Genomic DNA, 12,275 nt, shown 5'->3' with positions numbered 1-12,275 from the left:
AGAACATTTACCACTGATTTATTAGTACTTCTTCATGGACATTTAGTCCCTGAAAAATGAATTTGATTCTACTAGGATTCATGTCTTCCCACTGATTCCGAAGACTCCAGTTACAGCTTCATTTCAGATTACACACATATATGGAGATTTGAAAGGCCTCTTACACAATGAAAGAGGAATTAATTTTCCAGGTACTTAAAAAAACATAATTATTTGCTTAGATTACCTAGTAGATTTTTTCTAAGTTTATATTCTCAAAAGTTGAGACCAGAGTATGACAAGTGTCACACATTCACCATCAGTTTTTAACATACCTAAATAAAGATTTGTCTTCTCTAAGCTCTCAAATAGTTGTCATTCCATATACTGGAATCACTCAGGTTTTTTATTCATGAAAATGATTTATTAGTACTTTTTCTGGGATGATAATAATTTTTTGTCCTTTTTCATTCACAGTGTTAAAAGATTTGAAAAAGTGCCTCTTCAAGGCTGTTGGTTGTGACTCCTAAATATTTTTAGATATCCTGATACCAGAAAGGAAACTTTCAATAACATGTCAATAACCATATATTCTGGCTCAAAGATATGAGAAATCTCTAGCTATCTAAATTTTGTTGAAATTCTGAAGTTGAAACAGGGTAATGTAACTGTCAAATCATTTAAATATCAAGTATGGGGATTAAGGACTGTGTAGACAAAAATGTAAATTATCAAGAAATACCAAATTATCAGATATGCAGCATGTCACAGACCAGATTGCAGGGTGCAATAGTTATGCAAAATTTTCTTTATTGTGGAGTCTTCTAATTTTATTCTTTAAAAGCATAATCAAACTGTGTGGAGGTAGAAATAACCTTTTCAAGGGAAAAAAAATGTCAGGAAGAAAGGATTTAATTTATTTTTGTGTGGTGCTCTAGTGTTTGACCATAATTTTTTAGGTAGAGAACACTCAGCAGCAGGTAGCAGTGCCAAAAACTGTGAGCTTTATCAGTTTTTAAACCTGAACTTGAAATAGTTTGCAAACACTGAGATTTTCGGATATGTTCTGTAGCTGGTCCTGCAAAGAATATTTTTGTTTCCATAACAGCTGTTTTACCATTGCTCATGGAAGAGCTTCAGCAACAAGATGATTTTTATTCTGCTAGATAGAATTACATGGAAAAAACCCTTATTCTTTCTACAAAATATGTTCAGGTGGTTACCCTTGACCTCATCAATACCCAGCCTCTTTTGCATAGATTGCATGATGAGAGCAGCAGCTGCTCAGCAGCTCTGTGTCGTAGCTGCACAGATTTCAGCCTGAGTCTTGCTGTCAGCCAATAGTTTATCATGGTAGCTATGATACCACTGTGGAGCTTTACCAAACAAGTATAGAACGTTTGATCATGTTCATGTAAGTACATAAAAATCCACTTCCTTTCTGGAAAAAATAATTTGTGCTTGATTCTCAGTCTTACCTGTTGCCTGTAGCTAACATACTTCAAGATTACATGTGTTGATGAAATTTTGAGAATGGCTGATGCAATAACCTCTTCATAGCTTGTTGGTGTGGAGTGTTACTTATGATACTCACTGTTAATTCTTTTTGGGTGTACTGAAGTTTATTCTGCTACAAAGAAATAAGATATTCAAACTCCATGATTATGTTTTTATGACTGACAATTTGTACAACTTTAGAGCTGTTGAACAAATGTGAAATACCACTACTAATTAAAATACTTCAAATTAAGGAAATTCTTTTCTAGCATGTGATGGAAGTAATGGACGAGCCTAATTTATTTTCATGTTTATCCTTTTTTAGCTTTTTTTTTAGGTGCTTCAGATTCGTGGTAAATCATTAGTTTAAGAGTCTGGACAGGGTCTGCTCTCTTTGCAATCTTGCCAACAGCTATTGACAAAGTGATTCCAGGTCACAGCACGTCAAGAAACAAAAATGCCCTTTACTTTTTGGGGATGAACATTTTTTTCAGAATGTTGCCACAAATTGAACATATTTTTGTTTCATTAAATAGTATAGTGCAATATCAGAAAAAAAAATCTAGCTTTGTAAATTGGAGAATTTCAGGCTAAAGAAATAAGACTTCTCTTGTATTGTTTTCATTACCCATAAAATTCTACTCTGAGTAATTTTTTCTTATGCCACTATTTGGAAAAGATTTATCCAGATTATTAAAGCAGGCAGCTTCTCTGGCTGTTTTCTGCTCAGAAAAAATGATCAAATAATTCCTTTAGTACAAGAAAAATCTGGTGGCATAGAGCTAAAAGAGGTGGTTAGGCTGGTGACTGCCTCTTCTGGCACTCATGCTTTCCTCAGCACAGCATAGGAGCAGAGGAGGAGCCCTCCCACGCGCCCCTCTGCATCTCTCCTATAGTTCGACAGAGATCCTGCACACAGGTGAGGGCTGGGATGCCTGCTCAGATCTCCCAGAGCCTTGATGAAGAAACATTGCTACAATTTGGAAGCTGCCCTGCAAAACTCTCTCTATTTTAACAACTAAAGATGGTGCATTTTCAGTGTAAAATCTTTTATTGTACTTTATTTACAAATTTTCATTACCTTTCAAGAAATGCATTCTGTCATGCATTGACTTTGCCTCCCTCTTGTTTTTTCTCTTGCTAAGGAGCCTTTCTGATCTCCTGGGTAGACAGAGTTTTCTCACATCTCTGAAGGGTGAGGCGCTGTCTTTTCTAATGCTGAGCTGGGAACTGTGGCTCAGTATAAAATGAAGATGTACAAATCATGTTGTAATTTGAAGAAATTAAATGTACAATTAAATTTCCATTTTGCCATTTTTTCATGTAAACAGTTACAAATTGCATGAAAGCAGGTTCTATTTTTTCCATTTAATCACTGAGCTTCTCTATTAGAAAAGAATAATGAGATTAAATGCTGCAAGACAGAGAGTATGTTTCAAATCTTTGATCATTGGGTGATGTGGATAGGTTGCCTTAATGAGTGGCCAGTACACATTTCTAAATGTCATCTGAAAGAGTATCCTTAATAGCAATAGAATCTGAAAGTTGTGTTAAAGTTCTGACTTTTTAAATAATTTAATTTTTTTCATAATAAAAACATGGTGAGGATTCATATTGCCAAAATATAAAAATTAGTTGATCAAGGCAGACAAGTCCCTACAATTGTATTTTCTCTCTAAATGAAAGTATTTCTGTTTTCAAAAGATGGACCTGGCACCTAGAAATTAAGGGACAGCCAGTGTGAAGGAACTGTGTAAAAAGGAACAGAAAAAAACCCCAAAAAACCAATTAGATTTATAAAAATGCTCTTACATCAAAAGCCAACCATTGTGATACCAGCAGTCACTATGTTTTGATATAAAGGGAGTTACAGAGATCAAAAATTAACTTTTGAAGTCTAGAGACTATGGATTCTTTTGTACAAAATCTTAGAGATTTTGTATTACTTTTATATGTTTACACTTAGGGTTTTTATTTAGCAATCAATTTTCAAGTTACAAGAACTCTTAACACTGGTTTAATTGGACTCAGTAACAACCCTCATACCAAAGTCAATGTGTTTATAAACAGGCACCCAAAATAGAATCATAGAATCACATAATAAATTCAAACAGTTCTGCTTTATTTGACACTGAAATTAAGGGTTTCTTCCATTTATTTCCCTGTTGTCTCAGGAGTGGACAAGTTGAGAAGTTAGAAGTGGATCCTAGTAAATATTCATTCCCTGATGTGACAAAGATAATCCAAGAAAAGGAACGAACCGGACAGGGACCTATAAAGCTCCAACCACAGAAGGTTACAGAGGTTAAGAAGAGCGGTGTTGATTTTGAAAATAATGAAGATGTTCCTCCCTTAATTTGAAACGTTCTGGAATAGTCCCTCTATACGTAACATGAATGCTTATGTTGAATTCATGACCCTATGTGTAAATAAAATAAAACAGAGCTGGAGTTGGCAATATCATTACATTTCTTAACAATAACTTTTATTATGCCAGTGTTTTCTGCTGCATTTTCTGTTAGTATATTGCTATATAAATTCTTTTTCTAGATTTTTTTCTTAATAACTCTGAAATTAGAATAGGGGCCTTGTATCAGAGATCACCATTTCTTCAAAGATTTTACTGTCTGGGTTGAAAGATGACGCATTACTGTGAAAAAGAGAAACAGAAGGAAGAAAGCAGTTGTAACAAGATTTATGATTTTTCTCATTAAACTAAGGATAGGAAAAATCCCTGTGTATTCCTTCAGTGTTTTCATTTTCATGAAGGACGACAGTAGGAGAAAAGGGTATTGTTAGAGTGAGAGATATTGCTATAATCTACCATACATCACTGGATCTCCAGCATAATGCTCAGCTCCTGGATTCTGGAGCTCATCTAATAATACCACTCCTTGAAGATTTTGGGAGAGAATAAAGAGAAACTTCAAGCAAAAAATAAATTGAGTGACTTTCATTACCTTCCTTATGCATTTGTAATTGTTTATAAATGAAGACTTCATTTGAGAAAGAAAATGCTTCAGATTCAAATCAGCTTTTCCTTCTAGTCAAGAGCAAGCAAAGTCAGGAAGAATCAAGCAATATTTTCTGGTTAGAATTTGTTTTCATCCTTAAGATAGAAAATTAATGAGTTGCATTTATTACTGAACCACTGTTTAAGTTCAGATAGTGGCCACAGTATCCTCAGCACATAGGCAAGTTCATAGCACATCCTTTGAAAGTGCTGTATCACTAATTGTGAAAAACATCATGCAAAAAACTCAGCAGTTTGAATGAAAATATTCCCACTGAATTCTGGGAATTTTAAGCCACTCTAAAGTGCTTTACGATTCTTCACAGATGTTTAATGTAAGACAAAGATAAATAGTCTATCTTAAAGTGCACTGAAGAGAAGTAGAAAATATCTGTCATCTTGGGCTGATGGATTGAACTGATGCATTTTCTTTGGTTGCAGTTTGAAATGGATATAGGATAAAAAAATGAAGTTTCGTACTAATGCTGCATATACTAAAAGCTGAAAAGAAAATTTATATATCTCAAAGATGTAAACCAAAGTTGAATTTGGGCATCATCTGAGGTACTGTCATATCATCTTGGATTTTTCTTTTGCAGTGACTCAATTTTTCCAGCTCCAGAATAAATTCTTCAATGATACAAGCCTCTGAGCCCTGGAATCTATTTAATCAGCTCTGCTCTGGTTAATGGAGTATAAAAACATCAACTGCTTTTGCAATATGTCCCAATTCACTAGAAATGCCTAATCTTGCTAGCTAACTATGGAAAAGACAAATTTTATCTCTTGATCTCACTGAGTAGTAACATGCCTGTAGGGTGAGCGTGGATAATTTTCTGGATTGCACATCAGCATTCTGTGCTTGAGATTGCACAGGGTTGATCAAGGCAGGATCAACCTGTCCCTGCCCCGGGGGTGGCAGGATGTCAGGAACAAGCAGGTTCCAGCAAGGGCCAAAGGTGACAGTGCTGCAGGAGGAGGAGCTGAGGAGGGAGCTGCAGCAGCGGCCCGTAAGTGGAACTGGAGGAGGAGGGGAGAAGGAGGGGCTGCAGGCTCAGAGAAGGGATCCCCCCTTGGCAGCCCCAGAGAGACCCCCTTGGAGCAGAGACTCCGTTGCAGCCCAGGGAGAGCCTGGGAGTCCTAAAAGTTGATGCTGTTTTATGTAACTGTGCAGCCCTAATCAGAAAACAGGCAACAGATAATGTAAATTTTAGCAGTCGGATGGGCAATTTATGTTTTTATTCCTTTCAAGTGTACTTCCTTTGGTTTTGAAAGTACGAATTTTGCTGAGATAGGTGAAGAAAAAAGGCTCCACTGCATTTTTGAAGACAAAAATCAGTAAATCTTGGCAGCTGATCCAAAATTTTGTTAATTTCCTGTAATTTCATTGATTGCTGTGGGGATTTCCTGATGTTTCTAAGAGGTAAACCTTCTGCAGGCTTTCCTCTTTTTCTTCATTGCTTATTTCTGAAAATCTTGTAGGGACAATCAACCTTTCAGATCTTCAGCAAATATGGATGAACCTGTCAGGAGTTTCAGAAAATTGTGAAAACAGAGGCATCCAGGCAGCCTGGTCAGGTATGGTTATTTTATTTTTTCATAAAAAGAGAGCTATAAAAATTAATCTCTAATGTCAAACCAAAGGACAATACAATTTAATCTTTCCCCATTCCGACTCAGTTCTTTGTTCATCTGGTTTCATTGTGAATAGATTTGGCTCTGATTTTGGGGGGGGGGGGGAATAAAAAATGTATTGAGCTACAATAACACGTCATAGGAAAACTGATAGCAGGTACCAAAATATACTTGGAACTACTGAAGAAAGAGTTGTTTCACATGGTAACATAATCTTGGGTTCCAGCCTGAAAATGGAGTATATTCTGAGAATCAGCTTCAATAAACCTCTCAACTGAGTATGGGCCATGGAGAACAGCAGCAGAGGTTGATCACAGAGAGACAAAGTGCATGAGCAGAAGATGAAAACAGTGACCCACAAGAGCATAAACACACCTTACAAAATTACTGATCACTAAGACAATGCAATTTTGAGAAAAGAGGACAAAAGAGGACAAAAGACACGCAGCCAACATAGATAAAATATGCCCCGTATAGTGAAAATTAAAAGATAACGAAAGGAATAAAGATAGTCACAGCCCCCACCAGAGGAAGGAAGAGCAAAGGAGGGAACTCCACCATTGTCTCCCCCAGTTAAGGACATGGCAGCTGAACAAACCCATTGTGTGTCTGCAACACTATTCCCCTACTTAGAGCTGACAAAAAAGGGCTGCTTTTTGATTTGCCACTTGCCTCATTCTGCCACTGCAGACTCAGCAGTTGTATGTACAACATTATCTCTTACTATATAATTGGGTTAAGTAGATTAAAATTTCAGAAAGCACTGAGTGTGTGTTGTGATCTAACTAGATGACTGGATGAATTTTAGCAGTATGTGGTTGATGGATTTATTCATCATCCAGTAGACAGGAGATGGATGGGGTTAATGACAAATTCTAGCAGTACTGAGAGGAAAGATGTGTAACGGTTCAGGAATGCCCTTGGATTTGCCACAAAATCTTCCACTTGTTCTAAAACTGGGATGGCATGTTAGTTTTGGATTTGACATCAGAACAAGATTTTTGTTGATGCAAAAACCAGAAAGTGTCTGGTTCCCTCCAGCATTAAATTGATTCATCTTGGTCAAAAAAAGCAAAAGGAGAAGGGAATCTGTTACACTATGACAGGGTAAAACTATCCTGCATTTCTAATTACAGCAGAACAATATGCAATAAAATAGCAAAATTGGTTCAAAGCTACCAAAAGATCTTTCAGTCTTAGATGGATTTCTGAATATACTCAGTATGGGTAACAGTACTGGACATGCAAAATATGCTTTCCCACTGCACGTTTCAAATGATAATTCCCATAAGGGGGAACTGGTGAGTAGCAAATACATTTCTTACCAGTTAATGAATATGAAAGAAAGCATAGAGGGCCTGAGCATTAGTCTTTTTCTGAGCAATTGCTAAAGGCCAGGTGTTTGCTGTCAGTGCTAGACTGGGTAACTTCACCCAAACTAAATCGCAGCATTACAGAATGTTCAAGGATGGAAGACCCCTGTGGTGGTCATCTGGTCCAACTTCCCTGCTCAAACTAGAGCCAGTTGTCCAGGACCTCATACAGATGGCATTAGAATATCTCCAGGGATGAAGAATTCACAACCTCCCTGGGTGACCTGTGCAGGCACCTGGTCACCCTCACAGTAAAAAAAAAAAAATTTCCTGATGTTCAGAGGGAATTCCTGTGTTGACTCTGTGCCCACTGTTTCTGGTTCTGTCACTGGGCACCACCTATTGACAGTTTAATTGCAAATTATTTGTGAATAAATGTATTTCTTCTGTTACAGAGTCAACTGCAGCATGCTGAAGCTTATTGTTCTCATTTGCAGCACCTGAGCAATACTGATTGAACACAGCTTTCTCCTTCCACCTCTGATACACCCAGGCAGAGTGAAAACTCAATGAAGCTGAAATCTAAGAAAACAGCATATGAATTAACAGGGACAAAAGGTATGACATAATTTAGAAAACACAGCTTACTCAGAGTGACAGTTCATGTTTTACTTTTTAAAAAGCAGAAATGATCAAAGATATTATTAGTGGCAGAAGTGCTGCTCTTGGTTGCACACTTGTGCACTGGAGCTATCTAATAATCAGCTGGAATCTCTCTGAGGCAGGTTTTGTACAAATTGTTCCTGCATCAAACATGTCACAGTCAAAACACTGTGAGAGCCACAGAGTACATCAGGTCTGGAGACTGTTTGCTGTGTTGGTTTCAGGATCACCATGGATTACCTGAGCTAATTATAAAATATAGACATTAGAAGGAACAGGGAAGCAAGGAAGTCATGTTAGACAGACTGGGCATAGTTTCTTCTGCCATATAAGCCCTTGCTACAGACAACAACAATCACTCCCTTACACAGAGCACAGAAATGTGAGCCACACATTTATTTAAAGAAACTCTACAACTCCTCCATAGAGAAGCCCTGATGTGGTGGGAATTGGCCAGGGACCAAGAGTCAAAAGCCCATTCCCTTAAGGAGATGGTATAGTACAGAACCAGCCCGCTGGTTTGTTTAGGTGTTAGCATAATGGTTTGCCCTTGGAGGAGTTCAGATCTGCACAAAGTGGCAATTTTTCCATATAGGGCACTGATTGGAGGTGTCTCAACTTATAAGAGACTTTTCTGATATTTGACAACAGCTTTTCTAGCATGATGCATAGGAAAATTGTAATAACCAAGTCCACACTGCAGGTTGTACTGCTGTTACTGGAAATACAACTCTCAGTGTAGTACAGCCTGAATGTCTGGGGAAAAGAAAATCTCAGAAGTTATAGCATGTATTGTATGAACAGAAGCACTTAAAAACTCCACAGCTCTAAACCATAAGCATATTCCTCCTAAGAAACTTCATAGAAATATGTGTATAGAAGAATTGACTGGTGAACATTTGGGTAGAAAGATGCGAGCTGTGGCTATGCTTTGACCCTTGTTTTTGTGATCTCACTGCTAACCATCTGCAAGTCTACCAGCAGCATAATTATGCCTGTTTGACAGTGTACATAAATTAGTGTTGGCTCCTCTGGTTTTGCAACAAGGCAGGCAGCCATCTGACTTTTTAATTAAGGATTTCACTGAGATTGACAATAAAGTTCCAATATGCTTCCATATTTAAATGAAAGTGCATCATCAGTATAAAATTTTCAAAGGGAAAACATTCACGGAGATTTATCAGTCACCTAAGAAGTATAGCTGAAGTGAAGCATGGCATCAGCTATAGAAGAAATCCAAGCTGTCTGCTTTTCCTGCACCGAAATCCGTTCTGCAGTGGAAATCCTCTAAGGGAATCAAGTCCATTTTTTTTTCACTCATTTTTTTAAATTTCCATGAACCTAAGACTCTGTACTGTAGTTCTGAATATTTAAAGATGCTGATATCCTGCACCATTTTCAGAACTTCCTTATGTGTGCTTATGCTCAGTATCTACTTACAGCTTCAGCTATTTAAATGCTTAAAAGTGTCACCCTTCCTTATGTCTGTAGTAAAAGCTATATTCATCTCACTAAAATTATTTTTCAATATGCTAAATAAAAATATGTGTCTTTTAAAATTTATGCTTACAGTTTAGCTCAATCTGGGAATTCATGTATGAAACTAAGTCACTGTCAAACATTCTTAAAACTTTTCCAAGTGTGGCCCCAGTACAGGCCTAGAGTATCTTAGATAAATCAGTTAAACTTTTTCAATTTCTTTCCTACAAAACTTGAGTTTCAGCCTGAACACTCTCAAAGTGGTAATGAAGTATCAAAGGCTCTTGTGACATGTTAATATGTACCTATAGTTGTGAAGGTGTCATCAGATTACTCCATGCTAACTGTGCTGGGGGGATTTGTATGGGGCTGAAGGTAATTTCTTACATTTTATCAGCTGTGTTGAGATACATAATTACTTGTCTGTGATCTGTAAAGCAAATTCTCCCTCTTTATCAGTGTTTGACACTGGATGCTTAACAACCTGGTTAATCAAAACCAGATTATACTGCTAGAATTAATGAGGCATTGAAAGGGTTTAATGACTGAGGTAAGCTTTTTAATGCCTGTTTCAAAGGGATTACTTTGTCTAATATTTGCTCATAAGTAATAGAGCAATGTGTGGCATGGAAATCACAGTTAGCCAGACAAATGAATTACTTTGGGTCAGCTCAAACCTGGTATCTGATCGCTGAAAATCTCAAATCTAGTTCAAGTTCTTTTGATAGTCAAAGAAGCTCTTTCTTCTTTCCCATCATATTAATTCAGGGTTCAGTGTAGATGATTCAAGGACAGCTGGCAAAAATGACCATTTAAATCAGCTTGGGTCTGAAGCAGGAGAGATTTTATTGCTGGATATATCTGAACCACAGGATTAAAGAAAATTACTACAAGTGGTTAGAGACAGAGAAGTCTGCCTATTAAATGAGTTGTGAAATTAGTTTCAGCAACTGATAGCTCTTGAAATATCAGGTCTTGAATTTGTCACTGGGATCTCGAATCAGGAAAGAAAAAGCATAATTTGGTCAGACAGAGGTTCCATAGGTTGTAAAGACTTTATATGTATCTTTTCTCAGATTGGGAAAGGAGATCCAAGGTATTGTTCAGTCTGTCCGAGGAAGGAACACCTGTGTGTGAACACAAATATGAATGTTTTCCCCATTTCTTGATCTGCACGATGTTCTCGCTACTTTTGTACTTCCTTGTCCATTCTAGGGCATGAGACAGTGTGTCTTTTCAGGTGGTTCTAAGAGTCTGTTCCCTGACGTTGCAAACAAGGGAACGACAAACAGAGACAAGCAGGAGACCTGCTTCAAAACTACCATCCAGTCCTGAACCAGGCTCCACCAGTCCATTTCCAGGCTAGTGGTCCTTGTGCATGTGGTGCTGGTTTGTGTCTTTCATGATGACTTTAGAGTTCTTGGTTAGAGTTCATAGGACCTCTCACCATTTCCAAAGCCAAAGGAATTTGAGTAAACAGCTTGATATGCAAACTCTTAAATTCTGCATCTACCAAGGCTTATTGTCAGGATGAGTCACTTAAGGAAAAATGCTTTTGTAATAAGAAATTCCCAGCACTCAGATCCATAATTGCCTTACTTTAGGACTCCATATATCATACCCCCACAGTTTCCCAGGAATGTCTGAGCTCTACTGTTTTATCTAGTCTCTACTCACAGAGGAGCTCTGAAGGCTTCCCAACTTCAGCTTAATTGATACTGAAATTATTGGTGAACTAGGAGTCAAAACTGGGAAAAGATATGCTCATCTTATGGGTGATCATATGAAGAATTTAGGATAAAATGATATACCTCAGTCACTCAATACAGCAGTGGCAGAGATAAGGATATAATGCAGAAGCCCATCACTTGAGGGCAGGAGGCACGAATTCTCCAATAAATTTCTTATGCCATTGCTCACAGCGGTAGGTGTAACGAAGACCAGATGAAGCCAAATCAGAAGTCCATTTAGCCCAAGATGTGCCTCAATTCAAGCAGGACATTTCTAAGCCAGGAAATACAGTGAATAGCAACGTACCCACTAGTGTGGAGGGCTATGACTGCCCCATCACACCTGCTAACCCTTGAGGGATGCAGTTTCTCTTGCACACTCCCAACTTAATCCAACCCCTTCCCCTCATTCTGGGAGAGGCAAAATTTAATTTTGCATACCCTGCTGGGAAGACTTGACCCTGTTCTGTATAAGAAATTTTGAAAAGGGTGATCCTTCGCTGATACAATCTCAGACAGTCAGCAGCTGTAGGAAAGCCTGACCTAGGGGCTGACATGCAATTATCTTTGATGGAAAACTCCTCTGTGAATCTGTGTTGCTGCTATTTCACACTAACTGTGCTTATAAACCTCCATTCTATATCCTGTGGCTACGAGCTTTGTGCTTTAATTATGCATCCTGTAAATATTGGCCTTAGTTTATTTTAAGCCTATCAACATATCCTTGGGGATTCCTAGTTCCTTTGATTCAGCCTGTTGTCTTCCTCAGAACCTTTTCTACTTCTATTGCATCCAGGACGGAGTGGGGCAAATCTAAGTGTTTGCCCTGTGGTTTTACACAGCACCATGTTACCTCTCACTTTCCTACAAATTCCTAATGGACTCTTACCTTTTGAATACTGTCAAGCACTGAGCCCACATATTCATAAAACTGCCTACAGGGAGCTCAAATTTTACTTCCTGAAT

At 37.9% G+C, this 12,275-nt stretch overlaps 1 protein-coding gene across 9 annotated transcripts in view; it reads left to right on the top strand.

Annotated features, from left to right (window-relative positions):
• LOC125317398 (dynein axonemal assembly factor 11-like) overlaps positions 1 to 9,628 on the top strand; it is a 67,508-nt gene extending 57,880 nt beyond the window's left edge. For 7 of the 9 annotated variants that reach the window (XM_048287182.1, XM_048287180.1, XM_048287177.1 and 4 more), the window contains one exon: positions 3,651 to 5,133. In XM_048287182.1, coding sequence (XP_048143139.1) covers positions 3,651 to 3,837 — 187 coding nt within the window. In that variant the 3' untranslated portion in view covers positions 3,838 to 5,133. Of the gene's footprint in view, positions 1 to 3,650; positions 5,134 to 5,971; positions 6,068 to 7,892 lie in introns of those variants that run through there. The other 2 variants (XM_048287179.1, XM_048287178.1) reach the window with 2 other exon arrangements.
• Positions 9,629 to 12,275: the final 2,647 nt, after the last annotated feature.

Source organism: Corvus hawaiiensis, chromosome 26 (genome assembly GCF_020740725.1).
Source record: "Corvus hawaiiensis isolate bCorHaw1 chromosome 26, bCorHaw1.pri.cur, whole genome shotgun sequence".
Lineage (NCBI taxonomy): Eukaryota > Metazoa > Chordata > Aves > Passeriformes > Corvidae > Corvus > Corvus hawaiiensis.
Note: the sequence above shows the minus strand (reverse complement) of the source record. Positions and strands in the feature narration are given on the sequence as shown.